Genomic DNA, 27,608 nt, shown 5'->3' on the forward strand with positions numbered 1-27,608 from the left:
AGAGACTTAGGTATACACTCTGGTTAGTTATAGGTTAGATTAGTAGAAAGTTGAGTTTTTTTTTTCTTTCTTTTTTCGTTTCTTTTTTGTTTTCTTTCTTTCTCTTTTCTTTGTTAAATTATGACTATTGTATATATGATTTAATTGTACATCAATGTTTGTATTTGAGAGTTTTGTTTATTTTTGTAAATTTGCAAAAATGTTAAATTTCAATAAAAATATCTACAAAAAAAAAGATGAGATTTCTAAATTCTTGGAAGAGCAGAGTGGAATTAGAACAAGTCAACATGGATTTAGTAAGGGGAGGTCGTGCCTGACAAACCTGTTGGAATTCTTTGAAGAGGTGACAAGTAGGTTAGACCAGGGAAACACCGTGGATGTGGTCTATCTAGACTTCCAAAAGGCCTTTGATAAGGTGCCACACGGGAGGCTGCTGACCAAGGTGAGGGCCCATGGTGTTCGAGGTGAGCTACTGGTATGGATTGGGGATTGGCTGTCTGACAGAAGGCAGAGAGTTGGGATAAAAGGTTCTTTTTCGGAATGGCAGCCGGTGACAAGCGGTGTCCTGCAGGGTTCAGTGTTGCGGCCGCAGCTGTTCACATTATATATTAATGATCTGGATGAAGGGACTGGGGGCATTCTAGTGAAGTTTGCCAGTGATACAAAGTTATTTGGATAGGCCGGTAGTACTGAGGAAGTGGGGAGGCTACAGAAGGATCTAGACAGTTTGGGCGAGTGGACTGATTGAATTCAATGTGAGCAAATGCGAGGTCTTGCACTTTGGAAAAAAGAATACAAGCATGAACTACTTTCTAAACAGTGAGAAAATTCGTAAAACCAAAGTACAAAGGGATCTGGGAGTGCTCGTCGAGGATTCTCTAAAGGTAAACATGCAGGTTGAGTCCGTGATTAAGAAAGCAAATGCAATGTTGTCACTTATCTCAAGAGGGTTGGAATATAAAAGCACCGTTGTGCTACTGAGATTTTATAAAGCTCTGGTTAGGCCCCATTTGGAGTACTGTGTCCAGTTTTGGTCCCCACTCCTCAGGAAGGACATACTGGCACTGGAGCGTGTCCAGCGGAGATTCACACGGATAATCCCTGGAATGGTAGGTCTAACATACGAGGAACGGCTGAGGATCCTGGGATTGTATTCATTGGAGTTTAGAAGATTGAGGGGTGATCTAATAGAAACTTACAAGATAATACATGGCTTGGAAAGGGTGGACACTAGGAAATTGTTTCCGTTAGGCGAGGAGACTAGAAGCCTTAGAATTAGAGGGGGTAAATTCAGAACAGAAATGCGGAGACATTTCTTCAGCAGAGAGTGGTGGGCCTGTGGAATTCATTGCCACAGAGTGCAGTGGAGGCCAGGACGCTAAATGTCTTCAAGGCAGAGATTGATAAATTCTTGATGTCACAAGGAATTAATGGGAGAATGCGGGTAAGTGGAGTTGAAATGCCCATCAGCCATGATTGAATGGCGGAGTGGACTCGATGGACCGAATGGCCTTACTTCCACTCCTATGTCTTATGGTCTTATTTTGGTGGTTTTAGTCAAAGTGAAAGTAGGTTTTCGTTTCATTTAATTGCACGTTAATTCATGTTTGGTTTATTTTGATTTTAGTTGACGTTATGGACAAGGCCAGATCCCTTCAAAACATTTCAAGAAAGTAGCCCAGACCCTAACTTTACTAGTTGTTTTAAGCAGGTGTAACAAATATATTGCAGGAATGATGCATCTGGCCAACCTACTTGGTTTTTAAAAAATTATTTACAAGATTACTGAATGAAACCTTAATAAAAGAGAACGCAATATTGAATGACTTAACCTACCCAAAAACCCAATAGATTATCCCAAATACTTGAACAATTCCCAAAAACACTCCTTTGTACACAAGGTAAAATCAAACAGCAGTTCTTCCAGGAGAGAAGTCAGAGAGAGTACCAGCCTGGACCTGCTTCTTTGGGTCCGGTAGCTTTTCCCCCACTACTCATAAAAAACAGAGAAAAGTAGAGCTGGGAGAACTTTGATTGTACAAGTGTGATCTTTTTTTACTTGAAAGCCTTCTGCTTCAGTCAATATCTGATAGCTATAATCAAATTGCCCCTAAAACCCTTCAACCCCAGACTTTTCACAGTCTGTTCTTTTATACCTTTCTGGAAGAAAAAAGCCAGGGACAACATAACCTTGTTAGAGGAGCAGCATCGTCACAGTTACAATAAAGTCAAAGTATGAAATACTGTCATTCAGTTCTTCCCAAAGGTTTTTGAGAAATTTATTTTTAAAAGTTATTGGTCTCTCTGGAAATATTGAACTTTTAATTTTCCTATAAATGCTTGATTGAGAATAGAACTCAATATCTATGGAACATTGTTCAGCAGCTTATTTGCTAGATAGTATATTCAATTTTGTAAACATAATTTAAGTGGGATATCTCTGGTGACTACCAAACCAACCTTGGATAGGGAAACTGTGGTTTAAGAGCAATGCTGCCATCCTACCTTTTAATCATTGAACAATCAGGGCATACTAGTTACTACTTCCAAAATTCAATCCAGGTTACTAGATTGCTGCATCGCTTGACCAACTGTCAAAATGGAAATAATTAAAATAGACAATACAAAGAATTTGGTCAACAGAAGTTATCTCAAATATTACCTTGTAGCCACTCCACTCCACCCTGTAGTCCTTCCCCGTTCAGAGCACTGCAGGCACTAGGGGAAAAAGACATAAGATTGAAAATGAGAATAATGCTCACAAATTTTTTTCTTGATTTGTAAGAGACAATGCATGCCCAAATTAGGGAATGAAAGCAGCTTTAAAAAGAAGTCATTATTCTCTCAAAATGTGTTAAGAAAAATCTGACTTTGATTTTGAAAATACTCGTAGCAACAACATTGTTTGGCATGGCAAGTGAACATCCGGGCTATTGAATTTCCTCTGAGCTATAATTTTCGAATGTGGCACTAATTGTGTTTTGACATTTTCTTTGGTTGTTGAAAATATTACTTTTGCACTCACCAAGCTTTCATTAATTTGGTGAAGATTCCACTCTGCACCTAATGCCTTCATTCAGATCACATATTGTAATCACAGGGATGGAAATCTGGGGGGAACCCAAAATGGAAGGAAATATAGCTGGTATCAGGAAAGTGAAAGGATAGTCTGGAGATTACAAGGCATGTGAAATAAAGTTGAGCATTAAGTATGCTTCAAAAGCAGAATTATGTCAAAAAGATAAAAGGAAGGGCATTCTACCTGAATGCATGTAGCATTCACAACAAGGTAGACAATCAAAATGCATGAATAGATACATGGGTATGATCTTATTACTGTCACAAAAACATGGCTGCATGAGGACTGGTTATTGAATATTCAAACATATTCAACTTGTAGGAACAACAGACAAGAAAGAAAAGGAGCTTGACTTGGATGGCCCCAATATGCTTTTATGAGAAGATCTCAAATTGGAAGAACAAATTGTGTTATCTGTTTTGGTGGAAAGAAACAGCAGAGAGAAGTAGATATTTGTTGGAAATATTTATAGGCCACCAAATGGTACTGATATTAATCAGGTGGCGAGATAAGTGCATAGCATTTGAACACAGTTATTGTAGGTAACTTCAATCTGTATGTAAACTGCATGAGCTAGTTAGGCACTAAAGCTCTGGAGGACTAGTTTCTGGAAGGGCGAAAGAACACAGGGAGCTACAGACCTATTGGTCTTGCATTGTAGTAGGGAAAATGCTGGAGTCTACTACAAAGGATGAAAAACAGATACCTGGTTGATAATGATCTGATTGGGCACAGTTAGCACAAACTTGCAAATGGGAAGCCATATTTAACAAACTTGTTTGAGTTTTTCGAAGATGTTGCTAACAACACTGATAAAAAGGAGAACCAATGGATGTTTCATACTTAAATTTTCAGAAGGCTTTTGATAAATTTCCCTACATTATCTTGGTTAGAAAAATGAAAGTACATGGGATAGAAGGTAAAACACTAGCATGGATGAATGATTTAGCTAAAAGACAGTAAATAGTGTTTAGAAATCATTCTTGCGCTGGCAGGTTATAAATATTACATGACCATAAGATTCATTACCAGCTGTTTTATTATATATCAATGATTTGGAATTGGCAACCCAGGGCCTCTGTGCCAGGGTGGTAATGTTCCTATCTCTGAGCCAAATGGTCTTGGTTCAAGTCCTATTTTCTCCAGTGATTATATAATAATATCTCTGAACAAGATTTAGAATTAGAGGCCAAATGTAATATTTCCAAATTTGTGGATTATACAAAGTGACTAGGAATGTGTATTATGAAGATGATGTGAAGTGGCTTTAGGAGAATTTGCATAGGCTGAATTAATGAGCAAGAACACAGCAATTAGAATATAACTCGGTAAAATATTAGGTTATCCATTTTTGACAAGACAAACAGATGTGCAGATTATTTCTTATTCCATATAAATAGAATGTAACATAGCAAAATATATGGTTATCCACTTTGGTAAGACAAACAGATGTGCATTTAGTCTGTTCAGCTCTCTTAGGAGCTAAGAGGTTGGAAAGTGAATTTGTACAATGGGACCTTAGTGTCTTTGTCAATAAAGGTAAGGTAAAATCACTGTTGCCGCACAGAACCATCGAGCTACTCTTTCATTAGAGGTGGTCAGTTTAACCCAAGGTCACCACACCCCAGGTAAGGAGCAAGGTCGAGAAGGAGGGTCCTTCATGGTAACTTCAGAATGGGAACTGAACCCGTGCTGTTGGAGTTACTCCAAATTGCAAAGCAGCCATCCAGCCAACTGAGCTAAGCAGCCCCACTCTATTGTCAGTATGTCACAGAAGTCTTGTTTCAGATGTATGGAGCATGGTTAGACCCCATCTGGATTAATGTGTGCAGTTTTGTTCTCATTTCATGAAAGAATATATTGCTATAGAGGGAGTGAAACAACAAAGACTTGTGGCCAGGATGGTGGGATTATCCTCTGAAGAGAAGTTGGGCTTTTATTTTCCGAGTTTTGAAGAATGAGAGGTGAGCTCATTGAAACTTATAAAATATTTAATTGAATAAAGGAGGAAATGGAAATAAGATGTTACCTTTGGTTGTGGAGTCCAGAATCAGAGGGCACAACTTAAGAGGATTCCACATAGGTCTGAGAAGAGTTTTTTAAAAAAACTCAGTTGTGATAAGAGGAATTCATGACGATTGAGTGCTGTAGAAGTTCAGTATTTGAGTATGTCTAAGGTAGAAATTGATATATTTCTAATTACCAGTGGCATACAGGGTTGTGGAGTGGGGTTAGGTAAACACAGAAACAGAAGCAGAAATAATCCATTCAACCCTTCAAGCTTCTTTGCCATTCAAAATGATCATGATTGATAGCAAGTGACAGCCTTTCCAGTATTCTGGCTGTGGTAGAGAATTCCACAGGTTCATTATGCTTTGAGTGAAGAAATCTTTCATTATCTCCAATCCTAGATGGTCCACCTGTTTCCTGATACTGTCTCCCCGGGTTCTGGGCTACCTAACCAGAGAATATATTTTCCCTGCATTTAATCTGTTCAGCTCTGTTAGTTAATAGAGAGTTCAATCCGATCCCCTTTCATCTTTCTAAACTCTAACAAATAAAGGCCCAGTTGAACTAAGCTCTCCTCCCTAAGACTGTGCTGCCATCTCCAGCACAGGCCTAGTAAAATTCTGCTGCGCTCCTTTTGTCGTCTTGCCTTTACTCCTCTAACCCTTCTTAGGTTGGGAGACCAAAACTGTATGCAGTACCCCAGGTGTGGTCTCACTAAGGCTCTGACTAACTGCAGTAAGACATCTCTACTTTGGAATTTAAATTCGCTTGCAATGAATGTCAATATATATCATTTGTCCTCCTAATTGCTTGCTGCATCTTCCTGTCTGTTTGGATTGGCTGGTGTACAAGGAAACCCAGATCATTTTGTACATACACACTTCCCAATATCACCATTTAAATAATATTCTCCTTTTACTGTTTTTCATATCAAAGTATAGAACTTCAAATTTAGCCACATTGTTGGGCGACACGGTGGCTCAGTGGTTGGCACTGCTGCCTCACAGCACCAGGGTCCGGGGTTCGATTCCAGCCTGTCTGTGTGGAGTTTGCACATTCCCTAGGTGTCTGCATGGGTTTTCTCCCACAGACCAAAGATGTGCAGGTCAGGTGGATTGCCCATGGTGTCAGGTGAATTAGTCAGAGGGGAATGGGTCTGGGTGGATTACTCTTCGGAGGGTTGGTGTGGGCTTGTTGGGCCGAAGGGCCTGTTTCCACACTGTAGAGAATCTAATCTAATCTACTACATCTGCCATGTTTGTCCACTCACCCAATTTGTCTAAACCACCTTGAATACTCTGTGTCCTTCTAATAGCTCATTGTCCTGATCAGTTTTTAAAAACTAGTGTTTGTGTTCCTGTGGAACCATTTGCAGCCATTTATGCTGCAAAACTGATTTCTCAAACTATAATTTTCATAATGAGGTGCCTGTCAGGTGAGCATTTTGATGACCAGCTCTAATTCCTCCTTGAATGGAAATGTTCACTTACAGGAGGAATTAAGCACTAAGTGCATTGACTTTATTTTTCATAAGGGAGTTAGCACTTAAGAAAATTATTTGTTTTTGCACAAGGACTGCCAGAAACACTACGTAAGACAAACAGGAAGAAAGTTAGCCACCAGGATACACGAACACCAGCTAGCCACAAAAACTCACGACCCTCTCTCCCTTGTAGCCCTACACACGGAGGAAAAAAAACACCATTTTGACTGGGACAACAGATCTATCCTGGGACAGGGTAAGCAAAGACATGCCAGAGAATTCCTAGAGGCCTGGCACTCCAACCACAACGCCATAAACAAACACATAGATCTAGATGCCATCTATCAACCCCTCAGAAAACGAACAGGAAATGTCATCACCCCGAACCCCAGGAACCCCATCTAGGACAAACATATAAATAGAAAGCAGGAGACAACAGCTTCGCTTTACTTGGAGGTCGCCACTGATGATGTTACCTAGGCAGGTAACAAAACGTCTGGATCTCAAACCTACAGCCCATGATTTCCCATGCACAAAGCCATGTTGACTATCCCTAATTAGTCCTTGCCTTTCCAAATACATGTACATCCTTTCCCTCAGGATTCCCTCCAACAACTTGCCCACCACCAATTTGTTAGTGGCTATTGTGTATGATATTTTACAGGCATCTCATGTTCTTAGAGTTAAGCTTGTCATGATAAAACAGAATCTTGCTACCCTCTCATTCCCCACTCTCCTATTCACTCAATTTAGACTTTTTTCTTGTCTCACTACTTTTCACTTTGTTTTGTCTTTTTCTTGCTATCAAGGATGTTTTCTTTTGTCTTTGAAGAACATAGTATTTGATCAAATGGGTGGAGAAACTCTATTCCTGAGATGCTGCCTGGCCTGCTGTGCTTTGACCAGCAACACATTTGCAGCAGGAGAAACTGCAGAGATGAGAATGGACAAGATGAGAGAGCTACACCGGTTTCTCATTCACCTCTCAGACATACATTTAAAATGAGTTCTCAAAAAATAGCTGGCTCCTGATAACATTTTACCAGGACTGTTTTGACCCCCTCAAGTAATAGTAATGTAATACCTTTCATTGTTGAGAATTTTTTGTGCCAGATTATGAATCAAAGGCTGTTAGGCAGTCTTCAGTATTCATTCCACACAAGTCCAGATGTTGAGGGTGAACCTGTTTTTCACATGTGTTCAGCATTGCAAAGCACCATTCAGTTATCATTTGACACCTGCATTTTTTATAGTCACTGAACAGTTTTCAGTATGTAGAAACAAGAATAGACCATTCATCGTCCCTTGAAACCATACTGTCATTCTAATAGTTGATGGTAATCTGTTTTTTTTCTGACCTCATTTACCAGCTATTCCCAATATATGCATTTCACTTATCCAAATCATTACCAATTCATATCTTAAATTATAGTTGAATCAGCATTATACAGCCTTTTGCAAAGGGAATTCCAGATTTCCTCTATCCTTTATCTGAAAAAATATAGTTCCCAATTTTATTAGATAGTGAGTCAAACTCTAATATCCCCCTTTTTCTGGACACTCCCAACAGAGAAACAGGTCTTTCTACCCTGTCAGATCCCTTTGTTATTTTAAACAATTTGTTCCTTCACCTTCTAAATTCAGAGGAATACAAACCAAGGCTGTGCCGACTGTCAACTTGGCATTTTACTGGTGATTCTGATTTTACTCCAGGACACCCCTGTAGGAGTATCCTAGGCCAAACCATCATCACCTATTTCAGTGATCGTCCCTTTATCAAACGATCAGAAGTGGAGAGGTTCACAGATAATTACTTCAGCGTCATTTGTGACTCCTCAGTTGCTGAAGCAGTCTATCACAAATATAGTATATCAATAGACAGTCTTGAACTAACAAGTGGCAAGCAGCATTCACATCACAAAATATGAGGCAATGGCCATTCCCAACAAGTCACTCTCGATACTCAATGGCATTATAATGCTGAATCCCCAACTATCATTCTCAGACTTACTGATGACCAGAAACTAAACTAGGCTAGCCATAGTTTTTGGAATATTGGGTTAGAAGCTGGGAATTCTGCAAGTAATTTGCCTCTTAACACCCCAAAGCCTGTCCACCCCCTACTCTGCACAAGTTTGGAATGGAATACTCTCCATTTGTTTGAATGAATACAAAACTATAGCAAATCAATAATCACCCAAAATGGATTGTAACACCTGAGAAACATAGCTCACTACCACTTTATCAAGGGCAGCCATTGTGGGCAATACATGCTTGTCCAGTCAGCAAATCCCACATTCTGTGAATTAGCCTCCTCCTGCAGAAACAATTTTTAAAAAAAAAATCCCTTCAAGACCAACACACATTTCATGAAACCAGGATTAAAAAAAATTACAATATTCCAGATGAGATCTGACAAATCTTTGTACAGCTAAAGGATCACTTCCTCACTTTTATATTGCAATTCTTTTAAGATAAAAGACCAACATTCCATTCACCTTTTTACTGGCAAAGAAACCCAGGTAAATTTCTCTTCTCAAAGTCCAGGCTTGACCAGTCCAAATATAGTCCCGTGAGAGTGACTTCGGTTGTGGGTAAATTGTTGAGAGTGATTTTAAAAGATAGGAATTATGGACATTTTAGATTGGCAATAATTGATTAGGAATAGTCAGCATTGTTTTGTGTAAGGAAAATTGTGCCTCTCAAATTTGAGTTTTTTGAGGAAGTTGATTGAGGGCAGAGCAACAGACGTTGTAAAACCTTTGACAAGGTTCCGTGTGGTTGACTAACTGGTAAAATTAGATCACATGAGATTCAGGGTGAACTTGCCAATTGGATATATACTTAGATTAGATTACTTAGAGTGTGGAAACAGGCCCTTCGGCCCAACAAGTCCACGCCGAAGCACAACCCACCCATACCCCTACATTTACCCCTTACCTAACACTACGGGCAATTTAGTATGGCCAATTCACCTGACCTGCACATCTTTGGACTGTGGGAGGAAACCCATGCAGACACGGGGAGAACATGCAAACTCCACACAGTCAGTCACCTGTGAGGTATTGAACCCGGGTCTCAGGCGCTGTGAGGTAGCAGTGCTAACCACCGTGCCGCCCATATAATTGGCTCCACAGCAGTTGACAGAATGGTGGGGGAAGAGTTGTTTTTCAGACTGGAGGCCTGTTACCAACGGTGTTCCACGTGAATTAGTTGTGGGCCCTCTTTTGTTTGTCACTTATGGAAATGATTGAATGAGAATATAAAGGAATTGTAAGTAGGTTTGCAGTCAACCAAAACTGGGTCTGTTTTCATGCTGTATGCCTCTATATTATTCCAAACATTACCAAGCAGAGGTCAGCTAAACCTGTCCAAACCAGGTTTAAAACTGGGAACAACTCTACAATTCTTTGAATGAAGGTCAGAAAAAAAAACCATAAGTCAATTAATTATATCTACCAAGGGTAACTACATGACATGTTCCTCCAGTCCATACCATATTAACCTACCATATATGCCAAGGTTTGTCTTTGATGTTATTAAGCCCCAATATCTGGGACACCACAGTTGATGGCAAAGCGTCACTCAGGTCCATTTTATTTGCGAAAAAGAGAATAGGGATTTGTCTCTGCACAATATCTGCAAACGTAAATGTGACATTCTTTTAGTGTCTGTGCAAAAGGAGTTTAAGTCTGAACCCAAAATCACAGTATCCAGTTTCTCATACCATATTAGCACATTTTTTTTAAAAATGTTCTGCTGTTTTCACCTGACAACATTCACATGTAAAAGTGTGGTAGTATGAGAGCATAGTGAGCCATTAGTCATTTGCTCGAGTAGGTAATCATCATGTTCAAATCTAGACAGTAAGAAATTTCAAGCTGTTCAACAATTGAGGAAATCATCACTCAAAATTGTTTATTTTCCAATTGATGTCAACAATTGCACTTCTTGGAGAATATAAAGGCAGGAGTGACAGATCTCAGACCATTTAGGCCCAAAGTGAAGTGGAGCTAGAGGGCCCAACAGAACAGTTATGTTAAAGGAAAACAATAGATCTTCTATAGTGGGTTGCAGCATAGCACTATGACTCCTTGACTAAAATCAAGCACCCTTCTATCAGTCAGAGTACGCAAAACACGTCAAGATTTTGCCAGAGCGAAAAGAACGGTACATTCAAAAGGATATTAAAAGGTGCAAACATAATCTGACATGGAAACCTGTACCTTTATCCAAACTCACATCTCTCCAAGTGAATGCATTGATGAAACCAGATTGCAGGTGTTGAGCCCTACATTACCTGGATGAATGAGAAGGGCTTCTAATTCTTGTCGAGCCACAATAATTCTTAATGTGTCTGCAGAATCAATGACAAAAATAATGGCATCGGCACCCCTGCAATGAATGAAATGTTAAAAAAAACTAGGGAAAAGAATTATACAAATTTTCAGAAAAATCGAACTTTCATTTCAGTCCGATACCTGCATGTCCCTTTTATATCAATAGCAATATATTGGCATAGATTGAGAATTGGTTGACAGACAGGAAACAGTAGGAATAAATGGCTCATTTTCTGAGGCACTAACTATTTGGGTACTGCAACAATCAGTACTTGGGCCCCAGCTATTCACAACATATTTCAGTCCTGGATGAGGGAACCAAATGTAACATTTCCAAGTTGACTAAGAACACAAAACTGGGTGGGACTATGAGTTGTTCAAAGGATGCAAGAGGGCTTCAAGGTGATTGAAACAAGTTGTGTGGGCAAACACCTGACAGAGGTAGTACAATGTGGAGAAATGTGAAGTTACACACCAATGTGAAAAACAGGAAAGTAAGAGTATTATTTGGAGAATGATACAATGGGCAGTGTGTGTGTACAATGGGATCTAGTGTTCTTGTACATCAGCCAATGAAAGCAGAGAGAAGGTGTAGCAAGCACTTAGAAAGGTAAATGGTAAATTGACCTTCGTGGCAAAAGAATTTGAGTTCAAAAGTGGGGATGTCTTATTGCAATTGGATAGGGCTTAGTGCCTAGGGTTGGTCTCAATATGTAGTTTCAGCATCCCTACATCACAAAGAATATACATGACATTGATGGAATGCAGCAGAGTTTCACATGGCTGATACTGGGGATAGCAGGACAGTCTTATGAGAAGAGATTAGTTCAATTGGGCCTTTATTCACTAGAGTTTAGAATTCTAACAGGGTTGAACATGCATCCTTTCTGCATCTTGTTTTCCTTAGGTGGGGAGTCTATAATCAGGGGACATAGTCTCAGTCTCAGGATACTGGGAGATCATTCAGGACTGAAATGAGAAAAAAGTATCTTCACTCAAGGATAGTGAAATTGTGGAATTCTCAACCACAGAAGGCTGTGAAGGCCAAGACATTGAATATAGTCAATAAAGAGTTACATTTTTAAATATTAAAAAAGGCATCAAGAGGTATGGGAAGAAAACAAGAAAATTTAATTTTAGAATTTAATCATAGGATGTGGACGTTGTTGGCTGGCCAGCATTTATTACCTGTCCCTAGCTGCCCTTGAAGGTGATGGTGAGCTGCTGCCTTGAGCCATTGTAGCCCACATGCTGAAGGTTGACTCACATTGCCCTTAGGGAGGGAATTCCAGGATGTTGACCCAACAACAGTAAACAAACTGCAATTGAGATATAGGATCGACCATGACTATATTGAATGGCAGACAGGTGGCCTGCACGGCCGCCTTGTACTCTGTTGTTTTTTTGATTTTATATTTTTCTATATCAGTAGCTTTGTAAATCAAACAAAATTTGTGGAGCTGCCTACTAAAGGAGTTTTCATTCTTCAAATCTCAACTATTCCAGTGAAGCTGATTGTAAGCTTGAAGAACGATATCTGTTCCCCATGGTCCCTTACAGCTCCTATGCCAGCACATAATCCTTTGCCTACACCATCTTGGCACTTTATAGTCTCCTGTTTATTTAGGGCTAACTCATGTGCCCCATCAATCGTGTTTTGCTTTTGACCCAATCATGTCAATCCACCAATTTCGTACCCTGTGCAGAGTTGAGATGATTTAAGCTGTACAAAATGTTTTGAGTGACTATTCGAGGCTTCACTATACCGAAAACATTCTCATTCATAAAAACTAATTTGTTATACTGATAATTGTTCAACTACATAAAGTATGACACCAACAAATATTTCATTCAAATGTACAGTCCCTCACAATAACAAGTATCAAAGTCATAGTTGAGAGTGTGGTGCTGGAAAAGCACAGCAGGTCAGACAGCATCCGAGGAGCAGGAGAACTGATGTTTCGGGCATAAGCCCTTTATCAGGAAGTCATAGTTCCACTTCAAAGTATATGTTATCATTTGTTACTGTTAATTAAGTTAAAATAGTAGGCTTCCATTGCTACAATGGATCACAAAATAAGAGCACAAGGTGAAACCAATAAATATTAGCATTGATGAAGAATTAGTTAGCAACAGGAAACACAGAATGGGGTAAATGGATAACTCTGGCAAACTGTAACTAGTGGAGTGCCAGAGAGATCAGCGCTTCGTGTTCAACTGTTTAGAGATGGAATGACATGTATGTTAGCTAAATTTGTTGATGACACCAAAATAGGTAAGCAGGGCATTGTCAAGAGCAGGAAGAGAGACTGATATTGACAGATAAATAGGTTGCACTAATTTGGCAGATTGAGGCAGTTAAATGTGAACCTGTCCATTTTAGCTGGCAGAATTGTGAAAAAAAGTATTCCATTTAATTGGAAAAAGACTGCAGGACTCAGTGGTACAGAGACATCTAGTACATGAATCACAAGAAGTTGGGAGAAGGGTACAGCAAGGGATTTGGAAGGCAAATGGAATGTTATCATTTATTGAAAGGGGAATGGAATTTTTAATAAGTGAAATACTGCAGTAAATTTACTGAAGCTGTATATGGTGTTGCTGAAGTTGCATCTGGAGTTGTATACAGTTTTGATGTCCTTTTTTTTGAAAAGAATGCAATTGCATTAGAAGCAGTTCAAAAAAAGTTCACTCATCAGATTTGAGAAGAGGCTATTTTGTGAAGAAAGATTGAACGGGTTCACTCTATATCCATTGGAGTTCAGCAAAATGAGAGGTCATATTATCATAACATGTGACATCTTGAAAGGGACTGGAAAGGGTGGATAACAGTAGGAATTTTCCACTTGCAATGGAGACTAAAACTAGGGGACATGATTTACGAGTTTGAGATCAGATGGTGAGAATTTTTTTTTCTGTGGGTCATTACAGCCTACAATTCTCTTCTGGAGGCTGGGTTGAAAAATGTATTCAAGGCTGAGTTGGATAGATTCTTGATTTTGGGCGAAGGCACGAAGAATACTTGCCACATTTGTTGATGACAAAGGGAGGAAACTAAGTTGTGAAGAACATAGACTACAAAAAGATTGAAAGGTGAAGTGAGTGGCAAAGGTCTGGCAAACGAAATATAATGTGGAATAATGTGAAATTGCCTATTTTGGCAGAAAGAATTTAAAAATAAGCATATTTATCTAAATGGTCAGTGATTGCATTAACTCTTGAGATTCTGAGAGGTCTGGGTGTCCTAGTGAATGAATCACAAAAGACTAGTATGTAGGTACAGCAAATGTGCTATCTTTATTGTGAATGAAATTGTCACACTAGTTTCCATACTTCTGTTTTCAATGTGGCATACTTTGGGATGACCTCAAACAGAAATGAAAATCATTTTACCTCAACAGAAGCATTTGGTTCTATAATAATGTATGTTCTTATTGAATGCCTAAGTCATTACTAGCTTAGAGAGCACCATATAAGTCTTTCCAGCATCAAATATGATATTTCGAGATAAATACAGGCTTGTAAGCTTCCTTGTAAATGAAATAAACTCAGGCTTGTTTGAGTTGCATTTACATTAGCATTGCGTTTAACAGTTTCTCAACTAAATGGCCCCGTTTATTCAGTAAAACCTTTATCCCCAACAGTTTATAAAATAGATAAACTATGAACTAGATATTTACAACAATATATAGAAACTAGATAACACATAACCGCATGTTTGAGTGAAGAATCTGAGTTTTAATCAGATTTTTGAATTGTTTTGTCAATGACGTGAACTTTCTTTTCAACAAATTTCTGCAGGAAGATGTCCTATGTCCATTTTTCTCACAACGCTAGTATGCTAGCATTAATAAGCCATTCAATGATGGGGCTATGAGGTAAATTCAAATTCTATTCTAGGTTTGTTCCAACATGAATTTATAAATAATGATAAGCAATAATGATAATAACTCTTAGCTGATTTTACTTTTTCTCCTCCACCAACCAGCATTCTTTTACGTTCGGAGAAATGACCCAGTTTGTAGTGATTGTAACAAGGTTAGCCAGATGGACTTCACAGAATATGTTCCCTAATTGGGGCTGTTAATCCAGTCCAATCAGGGAGTCCTGGCTGACGGATAAAAACAGGATTCGAAAGCACAGTATCTGAATGCTCCAAGTGGTTTGAATGTTCTGATGGTGAGATTCGACAGATTCACCCAGGAACAGTGACAGCAGCACAGACTGAAAGGTTTCAGTGTGGAAGTAAGTGTTAACCGCAGTTAGGCGGTAGTGTGGGAGAAAAAAAAAGATACAGGACAGTCGGGGGTTACTATTCACTCTGGAAAAAAATGCATAAACCAGAGCATCAGAGATTCTACTCACTCTGAGAGCTGGCTCTTGAGGTAATTGGACTAGTGTGTGTGAAGGACTCTCCTCTTGATTATTTCAGGAGAAGGGGGACTGATTGTGGAGAAAAAAAAACAGGATTCTATTCACTGGAGGAGCCACCTGAGCTACCTGTGTCAGTGTCATGTACCATACTTGTTTAAGTAAAGGGTGACTTGGTGAGGAGATACTGGCCTTCATGGAGTTATTTCAGTAAGATTACCTTACTAAATGAAGAATGTAAAAACATTGAAAGCAGTTCAGAGGAAGTTACCAGACTATTACCCAGTATAGTCTTTTGACAAAATTTTGGACAGGCAAGGCTTGTATACTCTGGAGTTTACGGTAAGAGACAATTTGATTAAGCATGTGAGGTTTTGAGGTGTCTTCATAGGATAGATGTGGAAGTAGCCTGATGGAAGAATATAAAGCTAGGGATCATTGCTTAAAAATAAGGGGTTGTCCATTTAAAAATAATGTTTTTTTTCCCAAAAGGTTGGCAGTCGTTGAAACTTTCTTCCTGAAAAGGCAGTGGAAGTATCACATCAGAATATTTTTAAGAGGTGGATAGATTGTTTGAAAAGCAAAATTCTGCAGATGCTGGAAATCTGAAATAAAAACAGAAAATGCTGGAGAAACCCAAAAGGTCTGGCAGCATCTGTGGAGAGAGAAACAGTTAATGATTTAGGTTCAAAGATTCTTCTCTGGAAGACAATTGCAGTGTTTTAGATGTATTTAGACAGATATATGAGCAACCAGGGAATACAGGGATATGTATAGGCAAATGAGGTTAGTTTAGAATGGCACCATAATCAGCACATACGTTGTTGGTCCTGAAGGTCCTGTTCCTGTGCTGTACTATTCTATGTTCTTTTTTAAGATAATTTCTTACTTAACAAAGGGATGAAAAATTAGCATGGATAGTGGCCACATTAATATTATTTTCATCTGGATGGACATCCAAAGTCCTTGCATAACAGCAACATCTGAAACTAACAATGCTGCATATTGGGACATCAACCACTGTGCATGAAACCTTGGAGTAGCTAAGCAATCGTACAGCTGATAGGGAATGATAATCAGCAGTAGATTGGATTATGGATTTGGGTTACAATGAGAATCAACCATGATCTTATTAAATGGCAGAGCTGGCTCAAATGGCTGATTGGCCTATTCCTCTTCCTTGATCATGTGTTTGATAAATAAGGTAGTGAATGGCTGAGTAGTGCAGACAGAAAAGGGCAGCTGCAACCACAATCTGATCAACCATGATTTTTATTGAATGATGGAGCAGGTACAAAGGACAAATGGCCTACTACTATTGTTATGTTATTATGATCATGAAATCATATGTGCAGCATCAATCCTCTATCAGCAGATAGATTGAAATCAGAAGTGAGATTGACTTTTTAACTGTCCAAACCTATTTTTTCAAAGATTTAAATGCAAAAATGATCTTCTTTGGCAATTGATTTTGACAGATCCTTTTGACATGATCTGGCCCTAATTCTCAGAATATGATCCCTCATTCTAGAATCCCCGACAGATGAAAGTAGTTTATCTTTAACTACCCCGCCTTTTCCTGTTAATATCTTGAAGACTTCAATCAGATCACCCCTTAAGTTCAAGAAAACATTAGGCCTAATTTATATAATCTCTCCTCATAGCTCCTCAAGTCCAGGTATCATTCTTGTAAACAGGCCTTGTACTTCTTGCAAGGCTAACATATCCTCCTGGAGGTGTGATACCAAGACTTGCTCACAGTATACCAAGTGGAGTCAAACCAGGGTTTTGTGTAACTACACCATAACGTCCACATTCTTGAACTCCAGTCCTCACAATATAAAGGTCAGCATTCCATCAACTTTCTTCAGCTACAAAGCGATCTTGATCAATTGAGTCAATGACTGAAGAGTGGTAGATGGAGTTTAATTTGGATATAAACAAGGTATTGCATCTTGGTAAAACAAACAAGGTCAGGACTTATTTAAAAGTAGAGCCTTGGGTAGTGTTGAACCAAAGGGTCTGTTTCCGTGCTGTACATCTCAATGACTATGACACCTAGGGTTTCAGATACGTAATTCTTTGAAGTGTGTGTCACATACAGATATTGTGATTAAGAAGGCATTTAGCATGCTTGCCTTTATTGCTCAGACCATTGATAGAAGAGTTGGGACATCTTGTTGAGGTTCTATAAGATGTTAGTGAGACCACTTCTGAAGTACTGTGCCCAGTTCTGATCGTTCTACAAGATGTTAGTGAGACCACTTCTGAAGTACTGTGCCCAGTTCTGATCGTTCTACAAGATGTTAGTGAGACCACTTCTGAAGTACTGTGCCCAGTTCTGATTGCCGTGTTATGGAAGATTAAGCTGGAAAGAGTTCAGAAAAGATTCACCAGAATGTTACCAGGAATGGAGGGTTTTGAGTTATAAGGAGAGGTTGGATAGGCTGGGAGTTTCTTTTTCCACTGAATGTAGGAAGTTAGAGGTTAATGAAATCATAAAGTGAATAGATAGAGTAAATGGCAAGTGCCTTTTCTCTATAGTGAGGGATTTTATTTTAAGTTGAGAAGAGAAAAATTAGGATTTTATTTTTACACAGTGGTTTGTGTTTGGAATGAACTTCCTAAGGAAGTAAGTACACTTACAATGTTTAAAAAACATTTTAGGTAAATGCATGAATAGGAAATGTTTAGACAGATGTGGGCCAAGTACTGTTAGGTGGGCCTAGTTTAGTTTGGGATTTTGTCAGTTTGGACTGGTTAGACTGAAAGGTCTGTTTTCATCTGTAATACTCTGACTCTAACCGTTTGTGACGTTTCAAAGCATATGCATCTAAGCCCCCAATTCTCTTTGGATGGTTACTGTATTTAACTTAGTATCACCTAGAAAGTACTCTAATCTATCCTTTTTTCAGTAAAAATATATAACTTCATACTTGTGTACATTAAACTCCATCTGCCACAATTTTGCCATTCACTTTGTCTATCAATATCCCTTTTGTAATTTTATGCTATCAACTACAGTGCCTACAAAGCTGCCTAACATTGTCATCAACAAATTTTGATATATGATTTTCAATACCATTATCCAAGTTGGTAATAAGTAATGAGTAATTGAGGCCTTAACCCAGATCTTTTTGGACACCACTGGTCATATCCTGCCAATTTGTGTACCTACTCATTAGCCTTACTTTCTGTTGCCTGCCACGCAACCAGTTTCCCAGCCATGTCAATAATTTGCCCTAATTTCCTTGGGCTTCTACCTTTCTTTAATTGTTTCTAACATGGGATTTATCAAATGTTTTTTGAAAGTCAGTAGAAGAAACGTACATAGACATTCCCTGTCCACCATCTTAGTCAAATCTTCAAAAAAACATCAATGAGGTTTGTCAAGCATGACCTACCTGCCTTGAATTCATGCTGGTTCTCCCTGATTAACTGATAATTTTCAAGGTGTTCAGTGACATCATCATTGATTGCACAGACTGCAACATTTTCCCCAGCACATGTTAGGATTTTATAAAATAGAGAGGAGCAAAAGTAGACAGTGGTCCCTCAGAAACAGAATACTCCAAGCCGAATAATATACTCCTACTACAACTATTTGTATTCTTATTCTACCCAACTCAAGCAAGTAACTAGATTCACTGAGCTCGAGAATGTATCCACAATAGTCCTAATTTGTAACCCTTCCTCATTCTCTATCATTGTGCTTATTCTTCCACAGAGCATTCAAACCAAAATCTTCCCTATTTCTCCCACACGAAGCAGCACTCCCAGCATATCCCCCTCTTTATTTTTTTTTTGTTTGCCATGATTGCAATCTATTTCTCCAATCAGTATCCTTTTCTTGTTGCAACTCATTACTTCATACTCAGGAATATCAACGGGATATCTGCAAGTCAGAGCAAATATATTGAATGAAAGATTCTATGCAAACATACAATTTAACTTGTGTTTTACATGGCTTTTTATTTTTTGTCATCTCACTTACTCATAGTATTTTTCCCACAGGTTTCGGTATCTTCCCTGGCCAGACATATCAAACACAGTGAAGGACAACCTGAAATTGTACAAAGTAATACAAATAAACACAGGAGATAATGCATGCTTACTGTAGGTTAGTGAATGCTTGTTTTTCTCTTCTCCATCTAGCCATGTGTCAGTAAGACCAGACAGCAAATGCTAGTAGTGGTAAACCAGAAGTTTGTGTTGCCTTTGATTTAGTATATTGTTCTTTTATCTTTTGGGCTTGAGCTTGAATTCTCTGGCTGCCCATATCTATTCCAACTAAAATAGATTTGGATAGTCTTGATGCAGTTGTACAAGCCTTTGGCAAAATCATCAAAACTCAACATTTTAAAAGGTCACGAATGGGAATATTTCATTCTCAAAGCTGCATGGACAATGAAAAGAAAAGGAGTCAGGAATGTGAGAAAGGAAAGACAACAATTTACACACATTATTTACTATACCTAGATGTAGTGAATTTCTCCACACTGAATCCAATTGTTGGAAATAGGTCCTTGGCTTGTGCCTGAAGAACAAAAGGGAAAATTGAGACCAATTCAGAACAGTGTACAGTATTGAGATTTGATTTAGCTATCCATTCTTTCTAATGCCAGATATCACAAAGCCGTTTAATGGACACCAAACTTTATTATATTAATAATTTCCTGAAATGTAAACCAGATTGATTTCTCAGTCAGTACAAATCCTCTCTGCCTGAAGTATGGATGTGTTTTTGGGAAAGGAGAAGGAAAATTAGGTTTGGTTTCATTTTTTTTAGATTACTTACAGTGTGGAAACAGGCCCTTCGGCCCAACAAGTCCACACCGACCCGCCGAAGCGCAACCCACCCATACCCCTACATTTACCCCTTACCTAACACTACGGGCAATTTAGCATGGCCAATTCACCTAACCCGCACATCTTTGGAGTGTGGGAGGAAACCGGAGCACCCGGAGGAAACCCACGCGGACACGGGGAGAATGTGCAAACTCCACACAGTCAGTCGCCTGAGTCGGAAATTGAACCCAGGTCTCTGTTGCTGTGAGGCAGCAGTGCTAACCACTGTGCCACCGTGCCGCCCAAAAATTTCTGATCATTTTCTCTAGATTCCACTGTATTCACCTTTTCTGAACGCCTGCAGTTTTAGATCCTGTCCTTTTGCCTTTCCAAAGGAAACTAGAATAGAGCTTATCTATTCCACCCATTCACTTTTCTATTTTCTCCCTCTTTTTCTCCCTGGGGTCACTTTGTTGTCCTCGGACACCTGGCCCCAGCCTCTGACTCCCGGCCTCTAAACCACAGTCGGCAATCGGCAGCCCAAAGCGGAGACACCAGTGCCATGTAATCCTGACTGGGATTATCAGCAGCCCTGCGTGGAGCATGATGGCAGCAGCCCGGTGTGGAGTGTGGTGGCAGTGGCCCATTGTGGAGTGTGGCAGCAGCCAGTGACCAGACCACGTGGAGGCCAACCTGCGCTGGTCTTCTGCGGGGTGGAGAAAGAATGCCTCATCTTCTGGCTTGGGACACTCCAACCACATACTATCAATGGTGATTTCATCAGTTTCCTCATCTCCCCTCCCCCACTTCATTCTAGATCCAACCCTCCAACTTGGCACTGTCCTATCTATATCTATTTTTCTTCCCACCTATCTGCTCCATCCTCCCCTCCGACCTATCGCCCCATCACTCCCTACCTGCATCTGCCTATCACTTTCCTAGCTACCTTCCACACCCCCACACACACCCGCCCCCCCCCCCCCCCAGCCTCATTCCCCCTTCCTATTTATCTCTCAGCCCCCTTTCTCCCAACATTTCGATACCCAACACATTAATGATGAAGGGCTTATGACCGAACTGCCGAATATCCTGCTCCTCAGGTGCTGCCTGATCTGCTGAGCTTTTCCAGCGCCACACTTTTTCACTCTGATCTCCAGCATCTGCAGTCACTATCTTTCTCCCAGAGAAACTGCGATGTTTATCTTTTAACTTGCTGCTTGATTTTTTCTGACTTTTTTCTTCATTTCTCTAGTCTGAAACTCAGGGAAGATTTGTAGCTGAGGTTGAGGTTCTGATTGTAAGTTTGCTCGTAGAGTTGGAAGATTTGTTTTCAGATGTTTCGTCACCATACTAGGTAACTAAGTCAGTGAGCCTCCAGTTAAGGGCTTGTGTTAAGTCCTGCTTTCGATTTATGTCTTGGTTTCTTAGGGTGGGTGATATTATTTTCAGTTTTTTTCTCCGAGGATGGTAGATGGGTCCAAATCGATGTTTATTGATGGAGTTCCAGTTAGAATGCCAGGCCTCTAGGAATTCCCGTGCATGTCTCTGTTTAGCTTGTCCTAAGGTGGATATGTTGTCCTTCTTTGTCTGTGTGTAAGGGTACTAGTGATAGTGTCCTTTTGTGGCTCGTTGATGTTCATGTATCGTGGTGACTAGTTTTCTGCCTGTTTGTCCGATGTAGTGTTTGTTAGCCCTTGCATGGTATTTTGTAAATGACATTTGTTTCGCTGGTTGTTTGTTTTGGGTCCTTTTAGGTTAATTAGTCTTTAAGTGTGTTGGTAGGTTTGTGAGTTACCATGATGCCAAGGGGTCTGAGTCATCTGGAAGCCATTTCAGAGGTGGCTTTGATGTAAGATAATGTGGCTAGAGTTTCTGGGCGTGTTGAGTTTGTCGTTTTAAGAATTGGAGGACTGTTTGTTGGGTTCCCATTACTCTTGAATATGCTGTAGTGGTATTTTTCTTCTGCTGTTCGTAGTTCCTGGATACTGCAGTGTATTGTAGCTTGTTGAAATAATGTCGTGATGCTGCTCTGTTTGTGTGTTGGGATGATTGCTTCTGTCATTAAGAATTTGGTCTACAGGAAAACAACACATACAGACATTGGTTTGAAGTTCTCCATTAACTGTTTGTTCTACTGTGACATGTAGGAATGGGAGTCTGTCATTGTTCTCCTCCTCTTTTGTGAAATTTAGGCCAATAAGGACGCTGTTGATGGTGTTGTAGGCTTCCTCTAATTTGTTCAGTTTTGTGATGACAAAGATGTCATCCTTGTCGCAGACCCACACATTTGTCATCATAAAACAGAATAAATATCACCCACCTTTAGAAACCAAAATACATAAATAGAAAGTGGGACATAACACCAGCCCTTCACCAGAGGCTCACTGATAATATTACCTACTATAGTGACAAAAATCTGAAGACACCTTCCAGCTCAGTGAGCAAACTCACAACCTGTACCTAGGTACTCTGTATGTAAGGTAGCACTGTGTGTTGTTGACATTTTCACACTCTAACTAATCTGTAACTGAAAAAGCTGTACCTCGGTATCTAAGATGGCACTGTAAATGGCAACTTAGAGAGTTTTCATTGTATTCATTTGAATATGTGACAATAAAGCTGATTTAGTTCAATTCAATATATAGAGTTGGCAAAAATGTGGCAATGGAATATGGAAAAACATGAAATTTGTTTTTGTCAGATGATTTGTTTAAAAATTACAAAATACTACAGTGCAGAGGAATCCAGAGTTATTCAAATACAGTATATAAACACAGCAATTAATCAGGGTCACAATGCTATATTTTATTCCAAGGGGAATTGATAATGAAAGTAACAATGTTATGCTTCAATTATAAAGGCATTGGTTGAATGCTATGTGTAGTTTTAGTTTTATTTATAGAAAAATGTACAATATGCTGGACGCAGTTCAGAGAAGGTTTACTAGATTGATAACTGGAATAAGCAGGCTGTCTTATAAGGAAAGATTGGATAGACTGGGCTTATTTCCACTGGAATTTATAAGTGAGGTTTGACTTCACCAAAGTATATACGAATGGTCTTGATAAGGTGGTTGTGAAAATCATGTTTCCTCTTGTGGGTAAGTCCAGGACTAAGGGACACTGTTGTAGAATTAGGAATCAATCATTTAGGACAGCAATTGTGGGTCTTTTTTCTCAGAAGGTTTTACAACTTTGGAACTGTGCCTCAGGAGATGATGCAGATGGTGCTGTTGAATATTTTTAAGTCAGAGATGGATTTTGTTCGGCAAGGAGGTTAAAGGTAATACGATGTAGATGGCAATGTGGAATGTGAGAAATCAGCCATGATCTTATTGAATAGCGGAGCTGGCTTGAGGAGTCAAATGGCCGATTTCTGCTCCTAATTTGCATATTATCCCTCTTCATTCTCCTCGGCTTGCAGTTTTTGACACACTACCTCCTTCAGCACTGTTTGATCCAGCTTCAGGTGGCTGCCTTTGAATAGTTTCACACTTACTTGTGCTTTTGTTTGAATAGGTATAGCTATCAACATCTTCTTTTCTATATGGCACTGATCATTTCCAGAGAGTCGTAGTGATGTATTTTTGGATGCTTAGCTTCTATGTTAAGGATGGAAATTGCAGTTAGAGTATGTCATACAGTCCCTGAAACCTGTTCCACCATTTAATAAGATGATATCCATCTATTCTTCAAACGTTTTTTCCTTCATTATCACTACTTTCCTTAAGAGTCCAAAAATCAATCAATTTAAGCCTTGATCTTAGTCAATGACTGAGCATCTATAGTCTTTTAGGGTAGGAAATTCCAATTATTTACAGGCCTGAGTGGAGGAAAAGTTTCTCACGTCATTCCAAAATGATCAGCCCTTTATTCTGAGACTATGCTAGTTCGAGACTCTCCACCACATAATTTTGTCCTTTTCTGTAACTTTCTTCTATGATGGAACACCCCAACACAAGACTAAAACTTGTGTACCAGCTCTTTCATCCCACAACTGGCAATCAATTGTCTGGGCTGAAAATGTGTTGCTGGTTAAAGCACAGCAGGTCAGGCAGCATCCAAGGAACAGGAAATTCGACGTTTCGGGCCAGAGCCCTCCTGATGAAGGGCTCCAGCCCGAAACATCGAATTTCCTGTTCCTTGGATGCTGCCTGACCTGCTGTGCTTTAACCAGCAACACATTTTCAGCTCTGATCTCCAGCATCTGCAGACCTCACTTTTTACTCAATCTGGACCTCACACATGCAGAAAACAGGATTAACCAAGTTGACTTTCTTTTAGATGAAGAGGAGAGCAGCCTCCTTAATTGGATTCTGATTTTCATAAGAAAAAGAGGAACAGAATCTGTAGAGGAACTCAATTTTTGTGCATTAAATGAACTCTTGCAAAACTGGAGACAATGTGAATCAAGAGGAAAAGTGCTGGTTTGAGTCATACCCATCACAAAGGAAAATAGCTGTGTTGTTCAAGGTCAGTTATCACAGCTTCAGGACATCTCTGCAGGAGTTCTTCAGAACAGTGTTCTGTCCTTGTTGCAACTGTCTTGAGCTACTTCCTCAATGACCTTCCTTCCATAAGAAGCTCAAGAATGAGGATGTTCAGAGATTAGTCTATGTCCTAATCCAGTGCAGAAATAAACCAAAAATCCATAAGCAGCATCAGGAAAAGGCAAATAGATTTCTAAGGGAATAGAAAACTGAAGAAAAAGCAGAATGCCAGTGAACACAACAGACTAAAAGTGGAAGCAATACAAAGAGAAGTCAGTGCCTGTCACAAGGCAAAAACAACATAAAACAGAGAACATAGAAAAGTACAGCACAGAACAGGTCCTTCAGCCTACAATGTTGTGCCGAGGATTAATCCTAATGTAAAAGAAAATAACCTTACTTACGCACCCCTCAATTCACTGCTATCCCATGTATGTCCAGCAGGCACTTAAATGTCCCTAACGACGCTGCTTCCACCACCGCTGGCAACGCATTCCATGCATTCACAACTCTGCGTAAAGATCCTAGCTCCGACGTCTCTTCTATACTTTCCTCCAAAATCTTATAACTATGATCCTTCATCCCAGTCAATCCTGCTTGGGGAATTGACTCTGGCAATTGACTCTAACCATGCCTCTCATTATCTTGTATACCTCGATCCAGTCTTCTCTCTGGAGGAAGAGAGGTAAGTCCAAGCTTAGTCAACCTTTCTTCACAAGACAAGCCCTCCAGTCCAGGCAGCATCCTGGTAAACCCTCTTTTTGCACCCTCTTCAAAGCACCTGTATCTTTCCTATAGTAGGGAGACCAGAACTGGACACAATATTTTAAGTGTGGTCTCACCAGGGACTTGTAGAGCTGTAGCAAAACCTTGCATCTCTTAAACTCAATCCCCCTGTTAATGAAAGCCAAAACACCATATTCTTTCTTAACAACTCTCTCCACTTGGGTGTTAACTTTGAGAAATCTATGTACTTGAACACCAAGATCCCTCTTCCTCCACACTGCCAAGAATCCTGTCTTTAACCTGATATTCAGCATTAAAGTTTAACCTTCCAAAATGCATCACTTCGCATTTATCCAGGTTGAAGTTGATCTGCCATTTCTCAGCCCAGCTATGCATCCTGTCTATGTCATGCTGTAGCCTGCAATGGCCCTCAATACTATCAACGACGCCTCCAACCTCTGTATCATCTGTAAATTTACTAACCCACCCCTCAACCTCCTCATCCAAGTCATCTATAAAAACTACAAAGAGCAGAGGCCCAAGAACAGAGCCCTGCAGGACCCTACCCAACACTGACCTCCAGGCAGAATACTTTCCATCTACAACCACTCCCTGCCATCTGTCAGCCAACCAATTCTGAATCCAGATAGTCAAATCTCCTTTTATCCCATAGCTCCTGATTTTATGAATTGGCCTACCATGGGGAACCTTATCAAATGCCTTGCTGAAGTCCATATACACCACATCCACTGCTCAACCTTCATCGACCTGTCTTGTCACCTCCTCGAGGAACTCAATAAGATTAGTTAGGCATGGTCTGTCCCTCACAAAGCCATGATGACTGCCTTTAATTATGCTATGCTTTTCCAAATAGTTATAAATCCTATTCCTCAGAATTCTTTCCAAAACCTTGCAGACCATAGACTTAAGACTGTCTAGTCTGTTAATTGCCAGGGATTTCCCCTTTTACTTTCCTGAAAAGGGGAACAACATTCGCCTCCTTCCAATCCTTCATTATGACTCCTGGGGAGAGTGAGGAAGCAAAGATCTTCACCAATGGCTTAGCAACCTCCTTTCTCGCTTCCTGGAGCAACCTAGGATAAATCTGGATGTAGAGATCCAGATTCCCAGTCAGCAAAATCTCTTGATTATTCTATATTTGTTCATATTTTTTATAAAATCAAAAAATGTGATTGTCAGAGCCCTGCAGACTTGACCACTTTATTCTGATTTGCTTTACGCTTTTTCAGGGAGACACGTGTCTGCTTAAGAGATCTTGGGAACTTTTAAAAAGAAAGTGTTGGCAGTATTATATGCTTTGTCATCAGGATTAAAAAGCAGCTGTTGTTCCTTGTAGTTCTACCACATTCAGGACTTAACTGAAAGATCCCCAATCAGGACATCATCTGGGCAGACCTTTCCCCAGAGGTGAACACTTCTCATGGGTTGCACTCATCTTACTTGTCTGAGATCTGTGAGTGAAGTGTGAGAGGCAAAAATAGTTCACCTTGAAGCTGCTGATTGGCCTTGTCTCTCAAAGGTTGGACCTGATAATGTCAGTAACTCCGTATTGTAGGCATTCACCACCTGTACCAATTCACTCATATTATTTCTCTCACGCCAGAGAGCTGCTGGCTTCTGTGGGAATGTGATAACCCCATATCTGAGCAGACAGCAGGAGAAACTTAGCAGTTCCCTAAAGGGTTCCTTCCCAACAATGAAAAAAGGCTGAAGACTGAATTATCGTTGGAAGGGAAGGAAGTTATATAATGGCTGGAAGATCACAGAAGCATTTGGAGAACTGACACCAAAAGGGTGTGGAGACAGATAGCGGAGTCTCCCACAGGTTTTCCATTCGGAATTGCTCTGCAGCTGCCTTGATGAAAACATGGGGAGAAGAAATATTGACACTTGTCTGCCGGGGCCAGGCGTATTCTAAAGCTGGGTTGTTTGAAAAAAATGCACAAAAGCGAAATACCCGCGTGCTCCGGTTCTTTCTCTGAAGTGCAATATATCAGATATTAAATTAAAGAATTTTGGAGTTGTTAGATGAAGAGGATTGCGGAAATTTTAGTGCTAGTTCTGCAAAAAGCATTTGTAATTATACATGCGGCAGAAAAATTATCTACCTTTAATCGGCAGGTACAGGGTTTATTCATAATAATGAGTAGATTAGTGGGGATTGTCTTCCATACTCACACTAGTAGGCTTCAGGCAGTTGATGATCGTACTCTTCCCGCTATTGTCTAGCCCCAAACAAAGGACATTCACGTCCCTGCGCTTCAGCCTCAGCCAAACAGCCAACTTACTGAAAAAGTCCAT

General features: G+C 39.8%; 1 protein-coding gene across 1 annotated transcript; it reads right to left on the reverse strand.

Moving 5' to 3' along the window:
- Positions 1–2,079: 2,079 nt before the first annotated feature.
- Positions 2,080–27,608, reverse strand: LOC132820075 (ADP-ribosylation factor-like protein 6). The gene is made up of 7 exons (XM_060831994.1): positions 27,486–27,608; positions 19,759–19,820; positions 19,278–19,346; positions 10,873–10,967; positions 10,082–10,211; positions 2,663–2,718; positions 2,080–2,147 (listed from the first exon to the last, which is right to left on the reverse strand). Exons 1-7 carry the CDS (start codon positions 27,606–27,608, stop codon positions 2,080–2,082), a joined length of 603 nt encoding a protein of 200 aa, XP_060687977.1.

Source organism: Hemiscyllium ocellatum, chromosome 11 (assembly GCF_020745735.1).
Source record: "Hemiscyllium ocellatum isolate sHemOce1 chromosome 11, sHemOce1.pat.X.cur, whole genome shotgun sequence".
In the NCBI taxonomy this organism is placed as follows: domain Eukaryota; kingdom Metazoa; phylum Chordata; class Chondrichthyes; order Orectolobiformes; family Hemiscylliidae; genus Hemiscyllium; species Hemiscyllium ocellatum.